The sequence below is a fragment of the Sander lucioperca genome, chromosome 14, assembly GCF_008315115.2.
Source record: "Sander lucioperca isolate FBNREF2018 chromosome 14, SLUC_FBN_1.2, whole genome shotgun sequence".
Classification (NCBI taxonomy): domain Eukaryota; kingdom Metazoa; phylum Chordata; class Actinopteri; order Perciformes; family Percidae; genus Sander; species Sander lucioperca.
In genome coordinates, this window is record NC_050186.1 from 26,135,237 (window position 1) to 26,160,330 (window position 25,094).

A 25,094-nucleotide genomic window follows, 5' to 3' on the forward strand; every position below is an offset into this window, starting at 1 on the left:
AGGAGCACACCTGGGAATAGCTCAGCTTTGGGCAAAAACACAGATGAATTAAACCGTAAAAGAAGCAATACATGATTTCCTCAGAGTTTGGGACAGGTCAGAGCTGGCCCGAATCTTCCCTGAGCCAAATCCTGAGAACTGAATACAGCCTTGATGAGATTGTTGAGTCAATAGGCTTGAAGGGGGTCACCTAACCCAATAATTCGCTCTGTGACAAATAACACGCCTTTGTGGGACGGCAGTCCACAGTAAAAAGCACTCTGTGTCGCTCCAAGTGGCTGTGTAAACACACGCTTTTAATCTACTTAGGCATCGAGGCCTGAGAGCAGGTCAAGTGATGGGACGTGGAGATTTAGAGTAGCAGTGAGTCACCACGATGCATTGATATAACTGAGGATTAACCATGAGGTGGAAATGCTGCTTAAGTCCTTAAAAATCACAGGACCGGGGGGTGCATTGGCTTGCTTAAAAAGGACAAAAAGTGACAGATGTACTGAGATGTAAACATAACAATAACAGAGCTTTTCCTGTGGGACGCTTGACTACTAAATTTAGATCAGAGGAAACTTTCATGATCCCCCTGGGAAGACTTGGCGCATGTTATGCATAAGATTGTGAGGACTGGGAATAATATTCCTCCTGCGTGATGCAGTGTTGACGTGTTTATTTTCATTGAAGAACAATGATGTAGCAATTAGGGTGGCAAACGATTACTACGATAATTGTTGAATAATCTGTCTTGCGTGTCATTTTTGGCGACTGATTTATCGGTCTTAGTAAATGTCAGAAAATATTACAAAATGCCCATCACAAACTCTCAGAAACTAAGGGTGATGTCTGGGCCAGAAAACCCAAAGATTTTATAATTTTATACTCTTTATTGATCCCCAATGTGGAAATTACAATTTACACTCTGTTGTTATTACACAGGCCTGAAGTAGCCAGGCAGTAGCCCCTAGATATTCAGTTAAACAGTGATGTAAAACAGACAAATGCAACATATCCTCACATTGGAGAAGCTGAAACCAGCTATTTTGTGGGGATCCTTTCTTGATATTAGTTGATAATCTAAAGGGTTTGACTGATCAATTAACCCACTAAACTTACTGATTCCCTCCTTGCTCAGGATACAGTTGTAAAACCTGTCAACAAAGTCACAAAGTTTGGTTCAGTGTTTGCTCTCACCTTCTTGCCCATGGAGCCCGTCTTGGAGAGGCAGGACTTTGCGAGGGAAAGGTAACCACCGATGACCTCGATCTCCTCTGCAGCGGGGTAGCGTTTCTTCAGCAGGGAGCCCAGCTGAGCGTACGGGGCCTGTGGGGGCGTGGATCCCGGTGGCGGCTCACTTGAGGCTTCCTGCTGGGGCTCAGGTGAGCTTGGCTGGCCCTCGGCCTCCAACCTACGTTTAGGGACCACAGTGAAGGTGTTCCCCTTTCTTCTCTGCGCCATGGGGCTGGGAACAGAGACACGCTGCTGGGGTTCCACTTCAATGTCGTCTATGTTTGTTACAGGCAGCTGATCCACGGTGGGTTGTTCTGGACCCGTGGATGGGGTAGGAGGGACAGGAGATGGGGCTGGAGAGTCTGAAGGGACCGGAGAGAAGGAGGGTGAAGATGGGACAGCCGGAGAAGAGGGGGGTGAAGGCAGAGCAGGTGGAGAGTAAGGAGCTGGGGTTAGAGCAGGGGATGGAGACACAGGTTCTGAGGTCGGACGAGGCTCAGGACTTGTGGCAACAGAAGGAGATGGTTCAGGCTGGGAGAGCCTCGTCAGCCTCTCGAACTCCTTTTCCTGAAGTTTCTCCTCATTCCTCTTTGAGGGTGTCAAGGTGGGCATAGGGGCGTGGGAGGTTGGCACTCCTGGCGTGGGCACCTCTGCCACTCTGTGGGAAGGGGAAGACTTGATGGGGCTGGGTGGTGCTGGGCTGCCTTTTGCAGATGAGGCAGCAACACGGCTCTTGGGGATCACTGTGAAGGAGTTGCGGGACTGCAGGCGCAGGTTTGCGAGGGCCCGTGCCTGGGTGTCTCCATCAGGAATTCGGGTGAGGTCTGGCTTTGGTGAGGGACGGATCTCAAAGTCAGAAGAGGAGCGCGACACCTTGAATGAGATGGGGCTTGAGGGGGGCTCGGCACGGACGCGACGGGTCTCTGGAGAGCATGGCACCTTGGGTTTGGGTGGCACCTCAGAGCTTTCCCAGTCTCTCTCTCTGATGGGCTTGGTTTGCACCCTGTCTGGCTCATCCCCTGGGGTGACAGCTGCACCATGGCCTCCACTCTCTTCAAACCGCTGACGGAAGGAAAAGACAGGCTGAGGGGTCCCGGCAGAGCGTTGGGGGCTGCCCAGTTCAGAGACAACAGGCTGTGGCGTTGGTTTGGAAGACAAGGGACTCTGGAAGACAGGCGACGATGGCTGGCTGCTGCCCGGGCTGCTGAGCGACGGGCCTGGCCTGGCCTTTGGCACCAGATCTGGCTGTGGCCTGGACCAGAGTCGTGGCCTGCTGCTGGCACTACAATCCAGGTCCAGTAGATTCTCTGTGCTGTGGGACTTCTTCTGCAGCTTCCCGTAGTTGCTGTCAAACTTCTGCAGCATCCGGCTAACCCTGCCTTGGCCCTCACCTGTCTCATATGATGAGGCCTCACGATCAGTGCGGCCCAGGGTGCTCAAGTTCTCCTCACTCTTGCTTAACGTGGTGTCATAAATGACCACTTCCTTGGCTCTTATCTCAGTAACAGCACTCCCTCTCCGGTCCAGGAGGTCGTTCAGAGAGCTGTAACTAGTGACACCGTTCTGCTGCCATTTGGACCCGGTGTTTACCCCACCAGCTTCCGGAAAGTAATCCGGGTCTGACTCAATTATGATAATATTGTCTGCGCGGATAGTCCGTATACCGGGTACACTGCCATACAGCTCCAAGATGTGCTGGACAGGACGAGAAGCGTTATCTCGGTCCTGTCGCCGCCTCCGCTCCTTCTCCAGTTTAATGAATGGGTTCTCCTCCAGCGGGCCAAGGCTTTCCTGTAGCACCAGGCTCTCACGTCTGTCGTCCTCCCTCGGTGTCGTCCTCTCCGCGTCCGTCGGCCGTGGCTCTTTGTTGTTCGTGAAGTGTTGACTGGCTGTGGTGATGGTATAGCTCCGCCCGGACCCACCGCTCGGTCCGCTGTCTCTCTTGGGTCCGCTGCTGCTGCTGCTGCTGCCGTTCACATTTCCCGTCGTCTCGCCGTTAGCCCGCTGCGAACCCGCACCGCCGGGGCTTGTCTCCGCGGCACCTGCCCCGCCGCCCTTCGCCTTCCTCCTCTCCAGTATCTCTCGCTTCCAGGCCGGCATCCTCGGGCTCTCTTGCCCAGGCTCTTGGCGGAGGACGCGTACCTCTCCTCCGCCAGACATTGCGGAGTGTTGTTTAGAGGGGATGAAGAGGAGAGAGACAGGCTCTGAGGCGGTTTTGCCGCGGTCCGGTGCGGCTATAAAACCTGTATTCGGCTCTGACTGTACCTGCAGCACTGTTCACCGCACACTCAAACACATCCCTATCGTCTATTTTTTTTTCTCCCTCCTCTTCCTCTGCTTTCTCACTCTGACTGCCTCTCTCCCCACAACCCTTGGTCGCGGCCCCGCCCATCCGCAGCAGCACGAGCTGCTTCGGCAGTCCCACCCGCTTCTTGATTGGTCGTTATTGCTTGCAGATACGCCCCATCCCTTTATGTAGAACGTCACACACTGACGCAAACCACTCCCGTTTCTATTGTTGACTGGGCAAGGAAGAGCTATCAATAAAAGGGTTGCGTTCAGGTTCAACCCGCCCCTCCCTTTTTATACTATAACCGATTTAATACTGTCAGTGGATATATCTTTAATTGAGTTATGAAATATAGATTTGTTGTCATACTGTTTGCATACTGCTTCATTTAATGTGATGTTAATTGCAATCCTAACCACGCCGCGAGACTTGTAGCGTAGACTAGGTTCATATATATAAAAGATATATATTATTATTGCTAAAATCCCAGGAATTGAATGTCTTTTTGTGCTTTATTTTTGATGTACTTTACTACCTATGGTTTGCCAATACTGTTCCAATTGTCTTTTGTGGTCTTTGTAAAGTTTTCCTTTCACACCCGCATACCTCTGCAAACAGTGTTGCAGTATGGGGATCCTATTAGCCCTTCATTGTTTTTGTTCGGATGTGATAAGTAGAGAATATCTAGACATTCAGCATTTGCCGGTGATGCCACCTGTCGATAATCCGTCTGCAGTTAACACATGAGCTGACAAGTAGCCTGCTGCACATGAATCAGCACTAAGAGGGCTATTCTTGGGTACTACAAGCGATTACTGTCGCTCATCAAACATTTATCACCGAGCCATAATTAAGAACAGCAAGGCTCTATAGAGCAGGGGGGGGGGGGGGGGAGATAGAGAAAATAATCAAACGCATAGTCCAAATGTAGCCTACCTTTGTCTGCTCGTAAAAGTTAGATTGAAAGAAATTAAAGCACATCATGGTGTACCTATAAATCACGCCCTCTGTAATATTCCGGGGAATTTAAATGGTGACGTCAACATACACGTTACATAGTGTCACACATAGGCCTACTCATTTTTGTCTGTCTGATTACTTTTATATATTATAATATACATTTGACAGTTTTAATGTGTAACATGACATTGGCAAGACATCCCATTGATTTTAGACTTAATCCATCACTGAACATGTCCACATGCAATAATAGCCAATAATGCTGCTTATCGTTCACGGAACCCTAATAAAACTACTGTATATGCAGTGTGATGCATCTTATTGAAGTCTGTATGATTTTCACCCAGTGCCGAATTGACTGTAAAACACAAGAAGGAAACAGAAAAAAGATAATAGATGTATGGTCCTTTACATTGTGGTATACGCGTCCATATTAAAGGCCAGCAACACCTCCTTGTGGCCAGGGGGGACCAAGGCCAAGTCACAGAGCTATCTTTACTCAGACCCATGCCAGACTTAAATATTCATTACACGGCATTGGATAAATGTTGATGGTTTATTTACATGTATATACAGATGACGATAAGGGTGCCATAACAAGAAAATAAGAACATAAATACAATTTGGTGAATTCCTTATCAGATTCAACATATACATCTTTCTTACACATCATTTCACATCAGGAATTACCTTAAAATGAGGCCTTAAATACATGCAGTACATACTGTACATTAGGTATGATCAAGCTCAGATCATATACATTACATATTGTACAAATAAACAGCAAGATTCAGGGAAGACGTGTGCTCACAATTGACTGCTTGTGGAAAAAAATAAATAATCCCACTCAGTTCTTTTACATGGGGTGAGACTGTGAGCTGACAACTGTGGAAACAACACTCCCTGTAACAGGCAACAAAGTGAGACACATGATGATAGTAGTAATGAACCTAATCAAAATTGTGCAGGCAAGCAATGTCTTCTTCCACGGGGAAAAAAGAGCAACAAAGTTGCAGTAAGAGCAGAGCTCTGTTCCCCATGACAGTTGGCCAAAAAGGTGCCTAGGGCATTACAGCCTTTCTGCGTCAACCGTTTATTAAATGTACATGTGTTGTGTTCACATGTGCATTAAAACATAACTCTGGCATACATTTTTCTCATGGCTCATTGTCTATTGATTGCACAATGTAAAAAGGCACACCATGTCCCAAGTACACATGTACTGCTTTGACTCTTTGTAGTCCTAAAAGTATCAAAAACTTACAGCCTGCGGCCGGGTTGGCTCAGCGGGTAGAGCAGGCGCACGTATATTTAGAGGTTTATGCCTCGACGCAGAGGTCCAGGGATCGACTCTGACCTGTGACGTTTTCCTGCATGTCTTCCCCCTCTCACCTGTCCTGTCCATTAAAGGCGGAAAAGCCCCAAAAAAATAATCTTTAAAAAAAAAAAAAAAAAAAAAACTTAAAGCCATAATTCCCCCTGATGAAAAGGGGGCTCAGGTCCAAACAATGGATTCACTGGTATTCATTGTTACAATGTGATTCCATTCAGTCTTTGGATCAACTAAAGGATCACTATAGCAGTGGGAACCATTCCGATTTAATTACATTTCTCGTTTGATTCAATATTACGTTAGGGAAATGAAGGCAACGAAGCTAGGTTGATAGATTAAACTTTTGCCGTATCCGGTCGGCAAAACTCCGAACACATCTTCCTTTTTTAAGAATAAGTTCAGTACCGTTCTTTGTTCTTTTCTCAAAGAAAAGCTTAACTCCAAGCCTTCCAGAAGGCCGCTGTTCCCAGCAGCAGCAGCAGCCATAAGCCCGCCTACCGACTCTATACACGTTGTGATTGGCCTGACCAGAGTTTGGTTTTTCCAGCTCGCAAGCCAACGGAGAGTGCCTAGACCCCCCCCCCCCGGCTGCAAAATAAATTTGCTGCTGCTAGGGTGCGTATAGATTTCTAGGCTAAATTTTGCTTGGATGAAAATAGATTCTCAGAGAAGTTATGCTGTAAATTGTACAAGCAAGAAGCAACCCTCAAATATGTTTTTATAATGCACCAGGTTAGTGTTTACATTAAGATTCCCCACATCTATGCTGAAAATGCATATATTAAAAGATTGATTTGGGGATTTCATTAATCAATATCGGATCACCCAAACATTTCTTTTTTTAATTTTAATTGGAGAATTGATTATTTTTAACTAATTTTTACACTACATGGCCAAAAGTACGTGCTCACCCTTATTATTCTCATGTATGATTGATCTAATTCCAAATCAATGGTACTGCTAGCTAACCAACAGCCTCCACTCTTCTGGGAAGAGAAATACTGCATTAGAACTTATACATAATTATTAGAAACACAAATGTACACAAATCTGGTGAGACCTGGAACACGTGTATTTAAAAAAAAAAAAAAAAAAAGGTAGCAATGAGCCCAAAGAGAAATGACACTATTGTTATGCTTTAAATCTCTATTGGCAGAGGAAGATCTCTCTATGTTCCTGTGTTTTGCGGTGATGTGAAAGCACAGCCGCTAACTGCCTCCCCTCAGTTGACGCGGCACGCCCGTATCATCAGCAGCTGCAGCAGGATGAACAGCGGCGAGACGATGAGGCCGAACCACAGGTCTCTGGCTTGCTCCTGCTCCGCCAGCTTCTGGCACAGCAGCACCTCGCACACCAGCTTCAGGCTGAGCACTGTCAGCACCCAGAGGAGCCGCAGCACGGCGAGGCGCTTCTCGTTCTCCTGGTAAAGACGGATCGACACAATGGCCGTGAAGTAGGTGCTGAGGCCGTCGGCGGCAAACAGCGGGACGAACACCAGCCACCAGCTCAGCGTAGGGGTGAACATGTCAGCTCGCAGAGCAACCAGCATGCTGAAGACCAGCAACGCTAGCAGGTGGAGGAAGAGTTCAAAGGTGGCAAAGCCCAGCCACTGGACCAGTTCCCTCAGGGAGAACAGCATGGCTGAGGACAGCAGGGTCTTCAAACCAGGGACGGACGGACTGACTGGTTAGGGGCCTAAGTGCCCCAGAATTAGGCTGGCGGTGAGAAGTCACTGGCTATGCCTGGGGCAGGAATGCTGAGGGTCTGCAGAGATGATCCACTTCACTCTTGGCTACATCTTCAAATCCACTCTGAGGAGGATGACAGGGGAGGTGACTGCAGGAAGTGCTCCCAGTCTCTGGAAACCCTTCCTTATTGTATGATAAAGAAAACACAACATTAATAAAGAGGATACAGTGTGCTACATCGGACAGAACCGATGAAGAAAACGAACAGGCATACGCCCACACATTGTCTGTAACGTAGAGCAGACAGGGCCCAAAATCACATCTCTCTAAATAAATGAGTATACAGCTCGCTAACGTTAGAGTGATTCCAAGCTATCTTTCTCCATTATTTCCTCACATTGTCAGTTCAACATACAGACTGATAAAGCTGTAAGATACCGGCTGATACAGACAGATTGAGTTTAAATGCCACGCAGTGTTAATATTAACGTTACAAATCAAGTCGAACTAACCTTACAATGACATCAATGATACAAACTATAGCTAGCCGATGCTTGCACTACAATGTAAGCTAACCACAGACAGTCAGATATGATAGAGCCCATCTAATTACTAGTACAACGGACGTATAGGCTTACACAACATGTACTTGACTGTGACCACATGTTACCTTACCTTAATAACAGTGAGGCGTTTTCTCCTCCATCCAGCTAGATGCGAAACTGTCAGTACACAAGGCTAACAAACCTTTAGCATCGTAGCTTCTTTTTTTTTCTTCTTTTGCCTCCAGAGAAATATCGCGAGAAGAGTAAACCTTCGTTATCTTCTTCCTCAGTTTTAGATGGCGGGCTACAAACCAATGTTTAAGGTGCATGCCTCCACCTGCTGTACCGGAGTGTGTCTTATCATGACTTTAAACAATCATAAAATAATTATAAAGAAGTTATATTCTGGATATTAAACCTGTTTTATTTAAATAAACTCTTTATTTGACGCTGTCCTTTTCATCATGTATAGCATTGAGTCCCCTCTATGACTTCTTACTTTGGCAGACTTTTGTATTTTGAAATAATCTCTACCCTTATCTTTTTTTCCCCCCAACTTTATTTGCATATTTCCACAAATATCATGCGGTACAAAATCTCTACCCTTATCGTCATTATTCCAGAGTTCTTGCCAAGATCTCATTATTTAATGACGAATTATTGATTTGGTTTCTGACCTCCCAAAACTAATTGATTGACCTGTTTTCTTACTTTGGATTGTAGCTGTAGAATCGGAACATGTCACTACTTTATATGCGGTCTGACCTCCTCCACCCACTGAAGAGTAATGCTAGTTATGTTGATTGATTAGATTAAACCCGGATTGTACGGTGGCCGAAAAGACAACTTTTAGTTTTGTTATCCGTTTGTGTTTCAAGAGTACCACCTGTAATACTCACCAAAGACTGTATGTTTTTGGTTACATTAATATAGCAACAATACAATCATTTCTATGTGGGTGTTTTTTTTTTTTTTAATATAGACCAATTGGTTTAAAAAAAAAAAAAACTCGGACTCCAGTCAGCAGGTGGCGGTAGTGCGCCATCACGTCGCCCCAGAACGACGGGTAAAACCAAAGAAGAAACAGTGTAGTTGTAGTTGACCGAAGTGTGGAGAAGTCGCACAGACTCTCGTATTCACAGGTAAGTACGCTGTCTTTATGTAGCGTTTATTCCGTTTTTAATTCACATTTCTGGATTGTAATATCACCGAATTGGGACATTAGTAACAGTGGGTCGTGGCGATAACCGTCCCCGTACATTGCACAGTTAGTATAAAGGTATTTTCCCTGCCAAGGGGAAAAACATATTGTAATAGTTACTTAAACTGCTCTAGTGCTCTGGTTAATAGCACACAACCAATCTGCCAAACACGACAGCAGTCATTCTTAGTAGTGTGTTTTAAGGTAACGTTACAGTAGCCTATGTCTAGTCAAAGCTCGAGCTCCTCCGTGTATCAGAAATGGCTTGTCATCTTAAAGGTGCAGTTTGTTGTTGATTTATTGCTGCCACTTATATATCCGAAGTTATACGTTTATAGTATTTACAAATTACAGCAAGGCCCAAAGCAGATCGTGTTAGCATTGCAGGTCCCAATACACGGTATCATTTATATTATTGAATTATTGTGCAGCCATATGGTCCCTTACTTAAAATATAATCATAAGTAAAAAAAAAAAAAGAAAAAAAGTTATGTCATACTACGGATGCATGGAGAAAAAAACCGTGTGAAACATTGCCCATTTAAGGTTCCCTATTTAATAGAGTTTGAAAAGCTGCAGCCTGCTTCCCAGCAGCAGTGGCAGCAAAAACGGTCCTGTCCTGTTAGTAGTGTCCTGTGACTCCCGTGACTGTCCCGGGACAGTCAGACACTGTCCTGTACACTGTCCTGTGACTCCATGACTGTCCCGGGACAGTCAGACAGTCAGACTCGGAGTCACAGGACGGTGTACAGGACACAACTAACAGGACAGTTTTTGCTGCCACTGCTTCTCCTGCTTCCTCTGCAGTGAGACAGAGCCTAGCTGCTGTTTGGAGAAGCAGCATCACGCATGCCTGCTCAGTGTTAACGCTGACTGAGCTGAGCTGAGCTGAAGCACAAGAATGTGAGAACGGGATTCTGACTCCTCTCAAGGTCTGAAGTCAAAACAAAACCCAATCTGTTTCCCGTGTTCCTGTCTGTGTTCTAAACACTACTGGTCTCTCTTTTTCAGAGTCAAGATGCAGACACCAGCCGAGTCCATCCTCCACAGCGGCTATTTCCACCCAACGCTCCGATACTGGCAGACCTGCGTCGCTGATCTGAGACCTGACAATCTCATCTACCCCATCTTCATCACGTAAATGAAATGTCTCCTACAAATTTATCCAAATTCCAATCACATGAAAGGGCAAATAAAAACAAGTGCAGGCGACAGGAGTTTGACTGATGCCGCAACAACAAATATGGACTGTGTTTTCACCACTTAAATGGACTATCTTGGTCTCTTTGTCAATCTCTCCTACAGAGACGGTGCAGATGCAGTGGAGCCCATTGGCAGCCTGCCGGGACAGGCCAGGTAAGAGTCACAGCAACACATCCTATCATATCATAACCATAGCCATCCCATAACTGCAAGCTATCAGGTTCAAACCTTTACAACAACAAAGCACCTGTTTTTGTGAGCAATTTACAGAAGAGCTCATGAAGAAAAAAAAAAAGTGGCCTTTAAAAAAAAGTTTGTGGCACTATCTTTGTGGGGACCCGTCATTGACATAATGCATTCCCTAGTCCCTTACCCTAACCTTAACCATCACAACTAAATGCCTAACCTTAACCCTTACCCTCACCCTAACCATAACCTAATTCTAACCCTAATCCTAAAACCAAGTCTTAACCCTCAAACAGCCCTTTAAAGTTGTGGGGTCCAGCATTTTGGCCCCACAAAGCTGTCGGGACCCGACAAGTATACTGGACTCCCGGTTTTTGGACGCCACGAATATAGTTAAACCAGCCCACACACACACACACACACACACACACACACACACACACAGTGCCATCCTGCAGCGGGGAACCCACTGAGGGTGTTGTCTTCAGATAAAAGCAGACAGGCAGGGTGGACCCTGAGCCAAACACTGGACCTGGACCAAGATAAGAAGAGAATCCGTTAGACCTTTATTCTTCTCCCAACAAAACCAAACTGCAAAGCCGCCTGCACTTTTTGTGTGCTTCTGAATTACAAGACACAGTGCCTGAACTGCACACGGTTCTTGAAGTTCCGGTTAGAAATGTGAAATGTCGTGCCAATGCTTATAATTTATATCATTTTCCTCAGATCTTAAGTTGCTTTTGTTGCCTACTTGGTTCTTCTTGAATAAAACTTGATATGGAGGATCATTTTCATTGTGATTTCCGGCATTCCCTGAAAGGCCTTTTTGTGTTTTGATGTTATGTTCATATTATATGCATTCTCATCCAAAGATACGGAGTGAACAAGCTGGAGGGCATGTTGCGGCCGCTTGTGGAGAACGGCTTGAAATGTGTGCTGATTTTTGGTGTCCCTGCAAAAATAGAAAAGGTATGTAAAACAAAAAGAGTGGGGGGAAAAAAAGCCATGTTACACACACACACACACACACACACACACACACAGGCTTGCAGTCTCGTATTTGCCTTTATTATCGCATATATATCTATATATCTAATACGTCTTTTCATGTGTCAAGTTCTCGTTAAATGGGCAAATGTGCAGCTTTTTAATTCACCCTTTCCCCGTCAATTTAACTTGCAGCAATAGTAAAAGGCTTTCCACTTTGTAAATAATGATTTTTACCTCAGGGAACATAGCGAGACCGAAGATAGCGAGTGAGTGAAAATTTCAGAAACATTGGAATGTTTCTCTAAATACCTATTTTGAAATGTAGTAAAATTATCTTTGTCTCAACCTCTTGGCACAGAAACCAATATTTTCTCATTTCTCCCTGTTGTGTTTTTATATCTTAATAATAGACTTACAGATTTGCACATTGTAATCTTTTAATTTGGCGCTTAGGCCATGCACTGTATTAAAACTTAAAAGTATTGAATCAATTTTAATTAAATGTAAGAGCAGCAGATACAGAAACACTCTTTTGTAATATGCGGGCACACCAATGAACTACTGTATGACAAAAACTGTTTAGTAGTGTTACAAACTGAGAGATACACAGTAGCTCACCGATCCCCTGTTAATGCTGACTCCTAAATGACAGCAGAATTTAGATTTCAGATTTGTGATCAGAGATATTAGCTTAGATAATTGCAATTTTAAACTTGGGTCTAATTGTAACTCTTAGTCTATTTTAAATGTAGTGGTCCGCTAAGTATTGATGCTTTATTGTAACAGCAAACCTTTAGTTTATTTTAAATGATGTGCTCTATTTATTATTGGCATCATGTTTTAACAGCAAAATAATTTTGTGTTTTTAGTGACAATAGTTTTTATGAACCTGTGCTAATGCTGAAAGGTCAATAAACTAACTAATAAAGCATAAAATATAGTTATTTTGATGTCTATGCACATGGAGTTTTATGGTCTAAAAAGGCAGATTTTCTTGCAGTGTTAATGGTTGAAAATGACGCATTTACTATTGTTTGGACTGTGACCTCTTATACTTCTCTGTATACGGTCCACAGTCCAAAACATTTGGCCCCCTTGGTGCAGAAAAACTTGATTAGCCTGCAGAGCCCTGACCTGAACTGGAACACTGACTGGAGCCAGGCCTTAGGCTGCGTTCACACTGATTGTGAGCCAGGCCTTAGACTGCGTTCACACTGACTGGGAGCTAGGCCTTAGGCTGCGTTCACACTGACTGGGAGCCAGGCCTTAGACTGCGTTCACACTGACTGGGAGCCAGGCCTTAGACTGCGTTCACACTGACTGGGAGCTAGGCCTTAGGCTGCGTTCACACTGACTGGGAGCCAGGCCTTAGACTGCGTTCACACTGACTGGGAGCCAGGCCTTAGACTGCGTTCACACTGACTGGGAGCCAGGCCGTAGGCTGCGTTCACACTGACTGGGAGCCAGGCCTTAGACTGCGTTCACACTGACTGTGTTTGCCGTCCCACGGTCCGGCAGAAACACAGGTCTTTCCATACATTTTGAATGGGGTTAGTGCGTTTAGGCTGCGGCGGTTTGCTGCGGGGGGGGTGCAAAATAAACGCATCCGCCTGCGGTGCAAAATGAAAGCAGAAAAAACGAAGCAGAATATCGCCGGATTGCATTTTTTAGTCTCAACACAGAATGAGTTCTTACCAGAACATCAGTGTTGGACCCCTCTCATGCTCTCGTGGCTGAATGGGATGGAACTAATCCCTTGCAGCCAGGTTCTACCATCTTATGGAAAGTCTTCTCAGAAGAGTAGAGGCTGAACTAGCAGCAGATAAATAATAAACCCATAGTTTTGGATTGAGATGTTCCGAGCGGCAGAAAACCTTTCTTCTTTACACTAACACGAAACACTGCTGAACACACTCGTGGTCTGGGCTTCTCCCGTTAGGACGACCGGGGTTCAGGAGCCGACACAGACGACACGCCGGCTGTCCTGGCCGTGAAGAAGATCAGGTCCTTGTTCCCTGAGCTGCTGGTGGCGTGCGACGTCTGCTTGTGTCCCTACACATCACACGGACACTGCGGTCAGTAGGCCTGTATAATTATTCATTGTTTTTTTTTTAACATTATCGCGGTGTCTTTGTTAACATAAGCTAAGGTCTTAAAGCGTACTACTGATAATCTCTAATTTTGTTAAGCTATGCCAACTTGTAATTACATAAGTGATTATTAGTCGGGCTATATATTTTGATTATTATGTCAATTGTTAGTTGTTGGCACTTGACCCAAACACATTCATAGCAACAAAAAGGGGGGATACACTGAGTAAACATGTTTTATTATAATAAAGGGGCATTGTTTTCTTCATAGGATGTGGACCTGTGTTACTACATTATCTGGGTCACATAACAGTGACAAATTCATATTTTTAAATTTGACTGAAAGAGACAATTCTATTGTTAATCACAATTATTTCTGAAACAGTTGATTGTACAGCAACATTTGGAATTGTTATAGCTCTAGCAGTCAAGATTTACCTTTTTCGCTGCTCTTTATTTCATTTAAAGAGCAGCGAAGGACAGAAATAACGTGCTAATTACTGATGTTACTTTCTGTTCTTTCTCCTGCAGGTATCCTGAATGACGACGGTACTCTGAACAATGACGCCAGCTGTTTGCGCTTAGCAGAAGTGGCGCTGGCCTACGCCAGAGCTGGTAAAACCTGTTTCTCAAAGTGTCTCTCTTTTTGGTAACAAACAATAGGAAATAAGCGTGCCTCTTCCTTCTTCTCAGTGAGCCTCTCCATTTGATCTGAATGATCTATGGAAGTTAGGAATGCATCATTTTCATTTGTATGTATGTATTAATTGAGCCTTAATCCACTTGTGTTTTCATTCACCAAGATCAGGTGATAGAGACGCTGACAGGTCTATGTCGTTTTCGAAAAGAAACGTTGCAAGTGGAAAATAAGCTTTTTAGACATTCTTTGTATAATTAAAGGTGCTCTAAGCGATGTCACGCGTTTTTTAGGCTACAACATTTTTTGTCACATACAGCAAACTTTTTTGGGGGCTTTAACAATAAGGGGCAGTTACATTTTACAATTTTATAAAAAAAAAAAAAGACAGACTGATTCCTGTATTTTTAGACCCCACATTTTAAATTTGGTCTGATGCCATCCAATAATTACAGTATATTGGTGCGTCCCTAATCATGTTGTCATGTGTTGCTCTGCAGGCTGTCACATTATCGCTCCCTCTGATATGATGGATGGAAGAGTCCGAGCCATCAAACATGCCCTGATATCTAATGGTTTGGGAAACAAGGTAAAGGACGGGAGATCCCATGTACAAACTATAATATCAAGAACACCTCAAAGAACGAGATCGAGGTCTAGATTTTTCTTATAGTCAACAAATCCCATACAAAAGACCCAAACCAACAACGTGTCTTTTCAAAACGTTCTGACTTCCCTACTCTGTCTGTTGCAGCTCATTGTTTCCCACTGAAGATGTAAATCTTTAAAAACATTTCAGTCATAAACACACCAAAAAAGTTATTTGTTATGTCCTAAAACAGCTGGGCACTGTAGTTTTTACCAAACGTTACTCAAACAGGAGTAAATGGGGCATTTGTTAGGGACTATTTTCAGCTGCGGATTACAATACACATTTGGTGCAAGAGCGTATGTGGGAATGAGTCAAAATTAGTCTGGCTAACCGGATGTACAGTGCTGGGAGGGACGCCCCGAATGTACCTCCCCTTCTGCTATCTCTGCTATCTATTTTGCAGGGGCACTGTCGCTGCATCCGGGGCTTAGCGCCGCCCAGGGCGCTCGTGATTGGTTTAAAGAATTACAAACAAGCCCTTATCCCACAAACGTTAACTCGTGCAGCCAGACCATACTTCAGCGCTGACACAGCGCTGTGGAGATAGGTCTGGCAATGCCAGACTAATTAAAATGGAACATGTCACCCAGTGCAACAGTGTGGCTCATTTATGTGTTTTTTTAAGTTTTAGGACAGCAAATGTATCTCTATGGCACAGAGGAAGAAGATATATCAGGCTTTGGATACACACACACACACACACACACACACACACACACAATATTTGTTAGTAGGATACATTCAATGTAGGTTTTGGTCTTTACATGGGATTTGTTGACCATAAGAAAGAAATAGTATATTGCAAAGAAGGATGTAAATGTAGCAAGATGTTTTGTAAAACTAAAAAAATTGTCTCTTTACTCTCCTTCTCCAGGCTTCAGTGCTGAGCTACAGTGCAAAGTTTGCCTCTTGTTATTATGGTCCTTTCAGGTAAGTAAGTGCTCCAGGATCAGGTGTAAACAGATCAGTGAAATAGCACTTTGGAGTGAGAACAGACTGATGCTTCCTGCTGGGTTTGTACACAGGGATGCTGCCCAGTCCAAACCTGCGTTTGGGGACAGACGCTGCTACCAGCTGCCTCCTGGAGCCAGAGGACTCGCCATCCGAGCTGTGGTGAGTCGACGTGCGTGTTGTACAGCCGGGTTCCAGGTGTTGTGTTGAAGCGGTTGCAGGAGATCTCACTGCCGTTGTGTGCTGCAGGAGCGAGACGTGAGAGAAGGAGCTGATATGCTGATGGTGAAACCGGGTCTGCCGTATCTGGACATCGTGAGAGAAGTCAAAGACAAGGTCTGTAACTAACTCAGATAAAGCTTTAGTGCGTAACTTTTTGATATTCATGAACGAGTTGCTACGAAGGTAATTGAGACTATCAGCTCCACACAACTCTCTCTGTATTTCTCAGTATGGCTACGTTCCGGAGGTTGTGGCATCCGGCGACTTTGACGCGTAGAAGCTCAAGTGAAGATAATTACCTCTTCTGAAGAGTCCATCATGTTTTTTTAATCCTCCGTGTCCTCCTGGTTAGATCAGCTGATAGAGAAGCTGAGCAACTGTGTTAAGGGGGTGTGGGGGGGTGCACGGTCACTGAAGGCTTGTATCATTTGGACGCGCCGACAGTTTTGTTGTCATTACTTAGAATTCCTCATGGGGGCGACAGAAACTACGCACTATAGCACTATAGAACAATGGTGCACTTAGGCATTTTGGGAAACAACTCAGTTGCTGTCAGAGTTCAATCAGGCGAGACTTCATTTAGAGTGAACAATTGATTTGTATTTAAGAGCCTGATAAAAAAGAATTTTTGGCACTTAGCTCCCATCATGACGTGGTATATTTAGGGGGGAAGTGATGCTGTGATTAGTTCAGGATATTTCCCCCTAGGGTCTAGACACTGTTGGTGGTAGAGGTGGGGACTCAAGTCTGAGACTCGGACTGGAGTTGCATAAACAGTGGCTTCAGACTTGACTTGCGACTCGACCCAAAAGACTTTAGACTTGACTCGGACTCAAGCTTCGAGACTCGTCAACAACCTGTTCTCATGCAATTATTGCTTTTTAATTCTAAATGTATCCATGTATTTCTAGAGTACTTTCTTTTATTGGCACATATACGTTGGGGAAATGTATGACGAGCTGCATGTCCCCTGTGCCATAATGTGCAACGTAACGCATGCGTTATGCCTTATGTGCGCGCACTCACATATCAAAAAATGCATTGACGATGGCGACACCAAGTCCTCCCGGAGTTGTGCCTTTTGTCATTAGTTTTGCTTTCAATAACTTGGTAAACAGTGGCAGTAAGCCAACAGCTACATGCAAGGTGTGTGGCACCAAGATAAATGATGCCGGATCAACAACGTCGAACTTCATCAGGCATCTCAAAACGCACCCAGATAGGTCAGTCACTGTGTGAAAGAGAAGTTAAATTTAACATATATCGTCACAGGTAACAAGCTAACCATCGCAAAGTGTTGTGCTAATGCTGGGAACAGGCACATTGTATCTTTATAGTTGTATCCAGATCAGATTCCCAGAGACTTGAGACTTGACTTGGACTTGCCCCTCAAAGACTTGAGACTCGACTTGGACTTCCAAAAAATGACTTGTGAACATCTCTGGTTTGTGGTGGTGTAGAGAGTTGCTGAAGACCTGGATGATGGAGTGTGGAGCAGGACTGGGCTCTGATGATGAAGACTGGAGGTGAAAGGGTGGAGGCTCACATCCGTTTCGTACTGAAATGACAACTGTTAGCAGCTGAGAGAACAGATTTTAAAGTTTGACAGCAAGGATATGATTGGCTAAGAGAGATCAAGGCAAGATCTGGTTGGACTACTTAAGGCCTTTTTATAGTTGTGCGTAGAATCGACGGCGCAGGACGTGCACCTCTCGAAAAATTTAATTACACGTCGCGGCGACTCATTTCCTGGTCCTCCTTCTCCATAAACAACATGAAATCAAGGAGAGGGTTAACTTTTCCTGCTACAGATTTCCCACCGTGGTCAGGAAGCACAGGGGAGACACTTTGTTTCTCTCACTGTGACTCTAGAGTCGGCTAACACACACACACACACACACACACACACACACACACACACACACACACACACATGCCGCATAGAGTAGAAGTCACAATCAAAATTGACTTTTATTTTATTGTCATTGTAAGTACATACAACAATAATATGCACATTATTACGTAACGTGCAGGTGCATAGCAGCATAAGTGGATGAGAGTGCTTATTGTTTTTCGTATTTAGTGTGCAAATGGCTTGTGGGGGAAAAAAACTATTTGCAATTTGGAGAGAGAAAGGCAGAGAGAGATGAAATTGAATGAGTGTGTAAAGGGAGTCTTTCCGGTTGAACTTTCGCTAAGCTTTATATGAGAAAATCCCAGAAGCATATTGGCAAATGGCAAAATGTCAGAATGATTATCTTAAAAACAAAATAAAAATAATCATTGTGCCTTTTTGTAGGAAGTGTGTCCACAATGTGAGTAATCTTTCATTTTCCTCCCGCGTCTCTCTTCAGTTCCCCACTCACCCCCTGGCGGTGTACAACGTGTCCGGGGAGTTTGCCATGATGTGGCATGGCGCCCAGGCCGGAGCGTTCGACCTGCGGGCCGCTGTGATGGAGGCCATGACCGCCTTCCGCAGGGCAGGTGAGAGGGGAGAGGGAGGAGGGAGGATGGGAGGGGGGGGAGCTTAACGCTCAGATCCCCTGAACAAAGGCCGTGTCCTCACTAAATTGGCTAAATTTCAAAACGTATCTTTGTCTCTGAAATCCTGAAACACCGCTGCTGTTTTAGATTAAGTCAGCTTAAGGTCTCAGCAGGGTGCAAAATAAGCACCATCCACCAGCCAAATGCTGGTAAAATATGCATGTGGCTAGTAGATTTAATTCACTCACCCGCCAAAAAAAACAAACAATGGTGGCTTGTAAAATGTGAACATTCACTAGCCATTCGGCTGGTGGACAAAAAGTGAATTTTGCCCCCTGGGTACCTTCAGCATGTTTGACATGAACTAGGTCATACAACGTGTCGTCTGACTATGTATTATAGGGAAAAAGAGTTTATATCTGTGGTGGTGTTAAATGCCTGTTGTCATAGAGACAGGATAATGGACAGCCTCTCTTTGAAGACCTTTGTTTTTAATAATAAGAATTTATACTTTATTAATCCCGCAAGGGAAATTACAATGTTTTCACTCTGTTGTTGTTATTATTATACACATTACACACAGGCCTGAATTACATACACACACACATGCTCATACCTATACATGCACTAATGGAGAGATGTCAGAGTGAGGGAGCTGCCCATGAACAGGCGCCCCGAGCAGTTGGGGGTTCGGTGCCTTGCTCAAGAGCACCTTGGCAGTGCCCAGGAGGTGAACTGGCACCTCTCCAGCTACCGGTCCACCACCATACTTTGGTCCGTATGAGGACTTGAACCAGCAACCCCCCCCCAACCCAACTCCCTACTGACTTAGCTACTGCAGCCCCTTTGTACACAAAACGAGACAGAAGTAGTTACCGTTATGTGAAGAATGGGGGGGGGAAAAGGGAGGTTAAAAAACCAAGGTAAAACCTTGCCTTCTTTCATCCCTCCATACTTCGGCCAATCACTGCGTGAATCCCCTCAATTCTGCCGTTAGAAGCTGTTACACGATTCAACAAGTACTGCATTTGAAGCATACTGAAGCCCTTAGTGTACACGTATTGTTACTGCTTTAAAGTCTCTATCCACTACAACACACTTTTTAAAGCTAGTTCACCTGTTACACTCATTATTTCCTTCTTTCAAAACAATCAACTCCACATAAAACACGCCGCGGCTTTATTTCACCTCAAGCTAACTTCACGGAGAACAATGAGGGCAAGACGGCCTCACCGATCTGTTTTAACCAAATACTCTCTGGTCCAGCTCGGCTAAGAACACGGGATCTGCAGCACGTTAACCGTGTTGTTCACTACCCAGCCTGTTTGTAACTTGTTTGTGTGAATTATCATATCCCTGCAGACACACACCTACAGTATTCATTCATTATTTCAAAAATATGAAATGAACTTATTTTGACTTGGAGCACATTTAAAGTAAATGTCCGTGGGTGTCTTAAGTACATGAGTATCTATAGTACAGTAAAACAATTTTGTTCCCAAATATGGTGATAATTTAAGTTATCTGTTCAGCTCAGCTCTTGATGTAATCGGACTTGATGCTACAAAGTGTTTCCATTCTCTGTGATGCAGGTGCTGACATCATCATCACCTACTACACACCTCAGCTGCTCAGCTGGCTGAAGGAGTAAAGAATAGAAAAAGGACGGGCGGACCTACAGACAGAACAAACCTGCTGTTGACTCAATCTAACAAAGAGCACTAACGGATTAAAATGGATAAAAAGGCCTTTCTTTCACTTTTTCTGTTCAGTTTTGATAACAATTCAAATATCAGTATGTACGTGTATCTGTCTATCAGGTTGATTTGTAGAAGTGATCCAAAAAAAGTTCTGTATCCATGTTCTATTTCTGTTTAATCTTTTGAAGGGCTAACATAGAGCTGACCACTGAGAATGTAAAAAAAACTGACAATCTTGTTGGTGTTTTGTAGCAGGAAATGACTCCTGTTTGTCTTTGGGATCAGCATTAAATGAAGTCTGTCATCTCTTTTTGACTCATGTGATTATGGAATGTATATTGGTATGACTTGTGGGAACAGAATTGTCTGATACAGTGCTCAGCATAAGTGAATACACCCATGCATACCTAGAGATTGGCATGGTTTTATTTCAGTTAGCCTAATAGCTGGTTTTGATTTGCATTGAGAGATGATTTTATGGAAAGTACCCCATGTCAATCTCTAGGTATGGTGAAGGGTATGTGATGATGTGGGGCTATTTTAATTCCAAAGGCCAAGGGAACTTTATCAGGATGCATAATATCCTGGATCCATGAAATAACTGGCCTTTAAAAATACAAATCTGCCTGCCTCTATGGGAATTTAACATAGGGGTGTGTATACTTACGCCCCTGTATTTTAAGGAAGAACATTTATTTATTTATGATGCATTATTCATTCACATAGAGAATTGGTGTCCTTAAAGGTTGGATCTTTCCTCATTTTTTTAATTAAGGCATTAAGATCAATTGCCAAAAGATGATTTTTTTTTATTCCTCTTTTTAGTCAACTTTAGCAGGGGTGTATTCAGTTATGCTTAGCACTGTATATATGTGACTGCTGACTCAACTTAAGCACCACCATCCCCTAACAAGCGCTTATTGACCACAGGGAATATAATCATTCAGTTGAGTACATGGTGAGTAATGCAAGACTACATGGTGAGTAGTTTGGATCAACAGAAGTACATTTCCAGGATACCGGTAATTGCCTGGCGCCGTATTTCACTCACCTTTCACTCTACTGTGTGTTGCTGGTCGCAAAACCCATTCGCTTCAACAACAGACTTCGAGCTAGCAAGCTACACGCTGAAAATGGCAAAGTTTTGAGGAAAATTGGATCGTGCAACAAGACAGACCTGCTTGGGTCTTTCAGGGAATAATCGTAAAGATTTAGAAAGAATGTGTTTACGGCATTTCCTCTCTAACCAGGACGTTTTGGGACCGATTGGTGGGGATTGCTGTGGACGAAGTTCACACAGCGATACACTGGTAAGAGCAAATTACTTTTAACCATGTATCCAGCTAATTTAAATAGCTCACGTTACTGTAAATGTGTAAAAACAGTTCATTTCATTTAATATTGTATGTGGCGTTTTCTTTTGCAGGTTGCAAATGTTCCACCAAAACAAGTTCCTTCCTGAGACTATTTTGCAGAGCCACCGTTGCTGTGTCCAGAGCTTAGCGCCGCCCAAGACGATTGTGATTGGTTTAAAAGAAATGCAAACAACCCAGAGTTTTTTTTTTCTCCTATCCCAGAATGTGTGTGTGGAGGAGCCGGACCTTCCTCCACAGAGCTGTGGAGATAGGTCTGGCAATGCAAGACTACATGGTGAGTAAACACGCCACCTCTTTACTTTGTTCAACAACTTTACCAACACTGTTAAAAAAGCTTTTTGCACTTCCTGTCTATTAGGCAACATCACAGAGTGGCAGTGTTAACAGCCTGAATCTCAATACATGGATCTGGACATTCCTCTTGTTCTTTAAGTATGAATAGTAAAAAGTCTACTAGTTATACAAATAGTGTACTTAAATACACTTAATTATAACTTATTGCTTATTGCATTTAATTATTTAAGTTGTAGTAGGCTAAATTCATGTTGTAAGTGCATTTAATAAAACTGTAGCAGGTAATCACATTTTAGTGTAAAAAAAGTAAGTGCAAATTGCTGCATTAAACATTTTAAGTGCAGTGCTGAAACTCAAGATCTTAAAAGATAAATGCATAAAAAAATGAATTTCTTTCGACAGTAATAAGTGTAATTACATGTTTGTATTATTATTTAGTATTATTTTTCTATTTTTTGGGGCTTTTCCCTTTATTCGATAGTGACAGTGGATAGACAGGAAAGGGGGAGAGAAAGAGAGGGGATGACGCGTAGCAAAGGGCCGCAGGTCGGATTTGAAACCGGGCCGCTGCAGGACTCAGCCTACATGGGGCCAACGCTCTTACTGGGTGAGCTAGAGGCTGCCCCATTTTTCTATTTTTATGAGGTATTGTTTCTGTATGCTGCAGATAGATGGATGGTGGGATATTTCAGTGTTGATGACGGTAAAATGACTCATTTCTAAAGTAAAGCACTTATAAAGCGGATGCTTTTGCAGTGTGAAGCCCCCTTGACTGCTGACATCGGAAGTGTTCAAGAAAAGCTCTAATATGATGAGTCATTAATGTTCAAGGTGCTGCTGTGTGGGTGGAGGCGATCACAGCTGGACCACAGCTGGACAGAAAAAGAACATCTACAAGCAGCAGTAAGCAGCATCCAGGCACACACACACACACACACACACACACACACACACACACACACACACACACACACACACACACACACACGGTGCTTTTTAAATTCACTACACGTCACTGAATACTGCAGGTATGTCCTATCACATCTCACAAACATCCCATCCTACTTCATTTAATTATCCAGTTTGACAGTCATAACAGAAAAAGAACATAAATAAAGTAAACGACCTTAAAGTAGATTTTCTTCAGGGCTTAATCACGTGGTATCGGATCGGTGCATAAACTCCAGTACTTTTCAATAACGATACCAGAATTTTAGGCAGTATCGGAGGCTTTTCCCGATACTGATATGCGTATCGGAACATCCCTAGACAAAACACATTTTACTTGCCTGGAATTATAATAGAATTAGAATATATTGTAGGTAATAGGCTTTTTCAAATAAGACATTCTGACATGTCACAGTTGGAAAAGCACAGGTGTGAATAATACAATTAATGATGGCTGAATTCCATCGTTAGTGCTATTAGTCACACCTGTGCTTTTCCTGCTATGACAAGTCAAAATGTCTGCTGTGAAAAAAGCCCATTACGACCAAAGGTCCTTTTGCACAGCGGTGGAAGACGTATTCAGATCCTTTACTTAAAGTGCTCATATTATGCTTTTTGGCTTTTCCCGTTTCTTATATCGTGTTATATATCTTTTTTGTGCACATTATAGGTTTACAAAGTGAAAAAGCCCAAAGTCCACCCCAAAGGGACTTACCATCTCCAACAGAAAACACTGTTCACAAACTGCTCCAAACAGCTCTATTGTAGTCCAGCCTTTACTTCAGGGACCAACGTGGTCACTTCATAACACACGTTGTAATGCTCGCCTAGCTGCTAGCGTGGCACACCCTCATACTCTGCTTCTGACTGGCTAGTAGTCCTTACCATAGACAGTATATATAATGGACCAACAGATCCCGTTGCTCTGGATGGAGACCAGTGAAGGATATTAGAAGCACTTTTCTGGTGAGCGCTGAGTGTTACTGCGCAGCCTCCAACTGAGCTTGATGACGTAGATGTGACGTGAGCAACGTGTCTGAAAGTTGGAAGTCATCTGGTAGCTGTGCCAAGAGAAATCTCAATCATTCCCAATCTAGCAGAGACGGAGAGCGTAGTTAGCCTATATGTAAGGAGATAACATAGGCACAGGCTAATTATTGCTAACTAAAATGCTAGTTAACATTAGTAATTAAACTTAAACAGCTAATGTAAGTCGAAACTGCCTGCAAGCTTCTCCTGTACTATACGGTAATTCCTCTACTGTGCGACAGTAAGTCGCGTAGTTATGACACAATCGTTAGCCTATTTTTACAAAAACGTCTGCTACGGAGCCATAACGTGAGATACAAGGCAATGGAGCCTTTTATACATTGACATGTTTCTTTAGAAATAAACAATGGACAAATAGAGTCTTTAAACGCTTCAGATGTAAAGTTATTCGCTGTCAAAGTGACGTCAAAATGAATGGCAGTCAATGGAACGCTAACGGGAGGTGAGTGCTTGTTAGCATCAAAATGGCGCCATAGGAGCTACAGGTTGTTGACAGACGCTTACCCCCTTGGTAGTAGTCCTTACCTAGGTTAGGTTGGCATGTGTGACTCCCAACAAAGATGGAACAGAAGTGAGATGCCTCACTCTGTAGCTAAAACAGAGAGCTCAACACACAGGATGAAAAGAGGAGCTGCAGCAATGTGCAGTACAACAAATATATGGTGTTTTTTGAAAATGAAACCACATAAACCTATTCTGGTACAACCTCTAAATACAATTATGAACCTGAAAATGAGCATAATATGAGCAAGTAAAAGTACTAATACCACACTGTAAAAATACTCTGTTACAAGTAAAAGTCCAGCATTGGAAAACGTTACTTAAGTAAAAGTATGTAAGTATCATCAGGAAAATGTACTTAAAAGTATTAAAAGTAAAAGTAGTCAATGCAGAAAAATCTTCCCATTTTACAAACTGGAAACAATCCAAACTGTTGTGTTTTTTTAATGGTCTAATCATTTCAGCTGCACTTGTAGGCTGTGATATTGTTGGGTAGTTTAATTTGTAATAAAACATTGTGTTTTATGAGCTAAATGTGTTTTGCATGCAAAAATCTTAACTTGTAAAGTAAG

General features: G+C 43.5%; 3 protein-coding genes across 6 annotated transcripts in view; 1 reads left to right on the top strand and 2 right to left on the bottom strand.

The window, feature by feature from the left end:
- Positions 1-3,621, bottom strand: part of tprn (taperin) — a 42,918-nt gene extending 39,297 nt beyond the window's left edge. The window contains exon 1 of the mRNA XM_031277413.2: positions 1,186-3,621. Within this exon, the coding sequence (XP_031133273.1) occupies positions 1,186-3,381 (2,196 nt within the window). The 5' untranslated portion in view covers positions 3,382-3,621. The remainder of the gene's footprint in view (positions 1-1,185) is intronic.
- A 2,913-nt stretch (positions 3,622-6,534) lies between these two features.
- On the bottom strand, positions 6,535-8,317 carry tmem203 (transmembrane protein 203). 4 transcript variants are annotated; one of them, XM_031277602.2, is made up of 2 exons: positions 8,168-8,317; positions 6,535-7,662 (listed from the first exon to the last, which is right to left on the bottom strand). In XM_031277602.2, exon 2 carries the CDS (start codon positions 7,441-7,443, stop codon positions 7,027-7,029), a length of 417 nt encoding a protein of 138 aa, XP_031133462.1. In that variant the 5' UTR covers positions 7,444-7,662; positions 8,168-8,317; the 3' UTR covers positions 6,535-7,026. The 4 variants fall into 4 exon arrangements, with proteins under 4 accessions (XP_031133462.1, XP_031133463.1, XP_031133460.1 ...); XM_031277603.2 differs by having other exon boundaries at positions 6,535-7,671; XM_031277600.2 differs by having other exon boundaries at positions 6,535-7,675.
- A 709-nt stretch (positions 8,318-9,026) lies between these two features.
- alad (aminolevulinate dehydratase) lies at positions 9,027-21,299 on the top strand. Its single transcript, XM_031277531.2, has 13 exons — positions 9,027-9,179; positions 10,250-10,375; positions 10,544-10,594; positions 11,500-11,596; positions 13,557-13,692; positions 14,239-14,322; positions 14,845-14,933; positions 15,871-15,926; positions 16,022-16,109; positions 16,197-16,283; positions 18,524-18,653; positions 20,246-20,727; positions 21,214-21,299. The coding sequence occupies exons 2-12, from the start codon at positions 10,257-10,259 to the stop codon at positions 20,302-20,304; spliced, it is 996 nt and encodes a 331-aa protein (XP_031133391.1). The 5' UTR covers positions 9,027-9,179; positions 10,250-10,256; the 3' UTR covers positions 20,305-20,727; positions 21,214-21,299.
- Positions 21,300-25,094: the final 3,795 nt, after the last annotated feature.

Bases quoted from the DNA above. Each gene is read 5' to 3' on its own strand.
- tmem203 (XM_031277602.2), bottom strand. From the start codon at position 7,443: ATGCTGTTCTCCCTGAGGGAACTGGTCCAGTGGCTGGGCTTTGCCACC.
- alad (XM_031277531.2), top strand. From the start codon at position 10,257: ATGCAGACACCAGCCGAGTCCATCCTCCACAGCGGCTATTTCCACCCA. The intron at 10,376-10,543 runs GTAAATGAAATG...TCTCTCCTACAG, and splicing joins ATCTACCCCATCTTCATCAC to AGACGGTGCAGATGCAGTGG. The intron at 15,927-16,021 runs GTAAGTAAGTGC...GTTTGTACACAG, and splicing joins TGTTATTATGGTCCTTTCAG to GGATGCTGCCCAGTCCAAAC.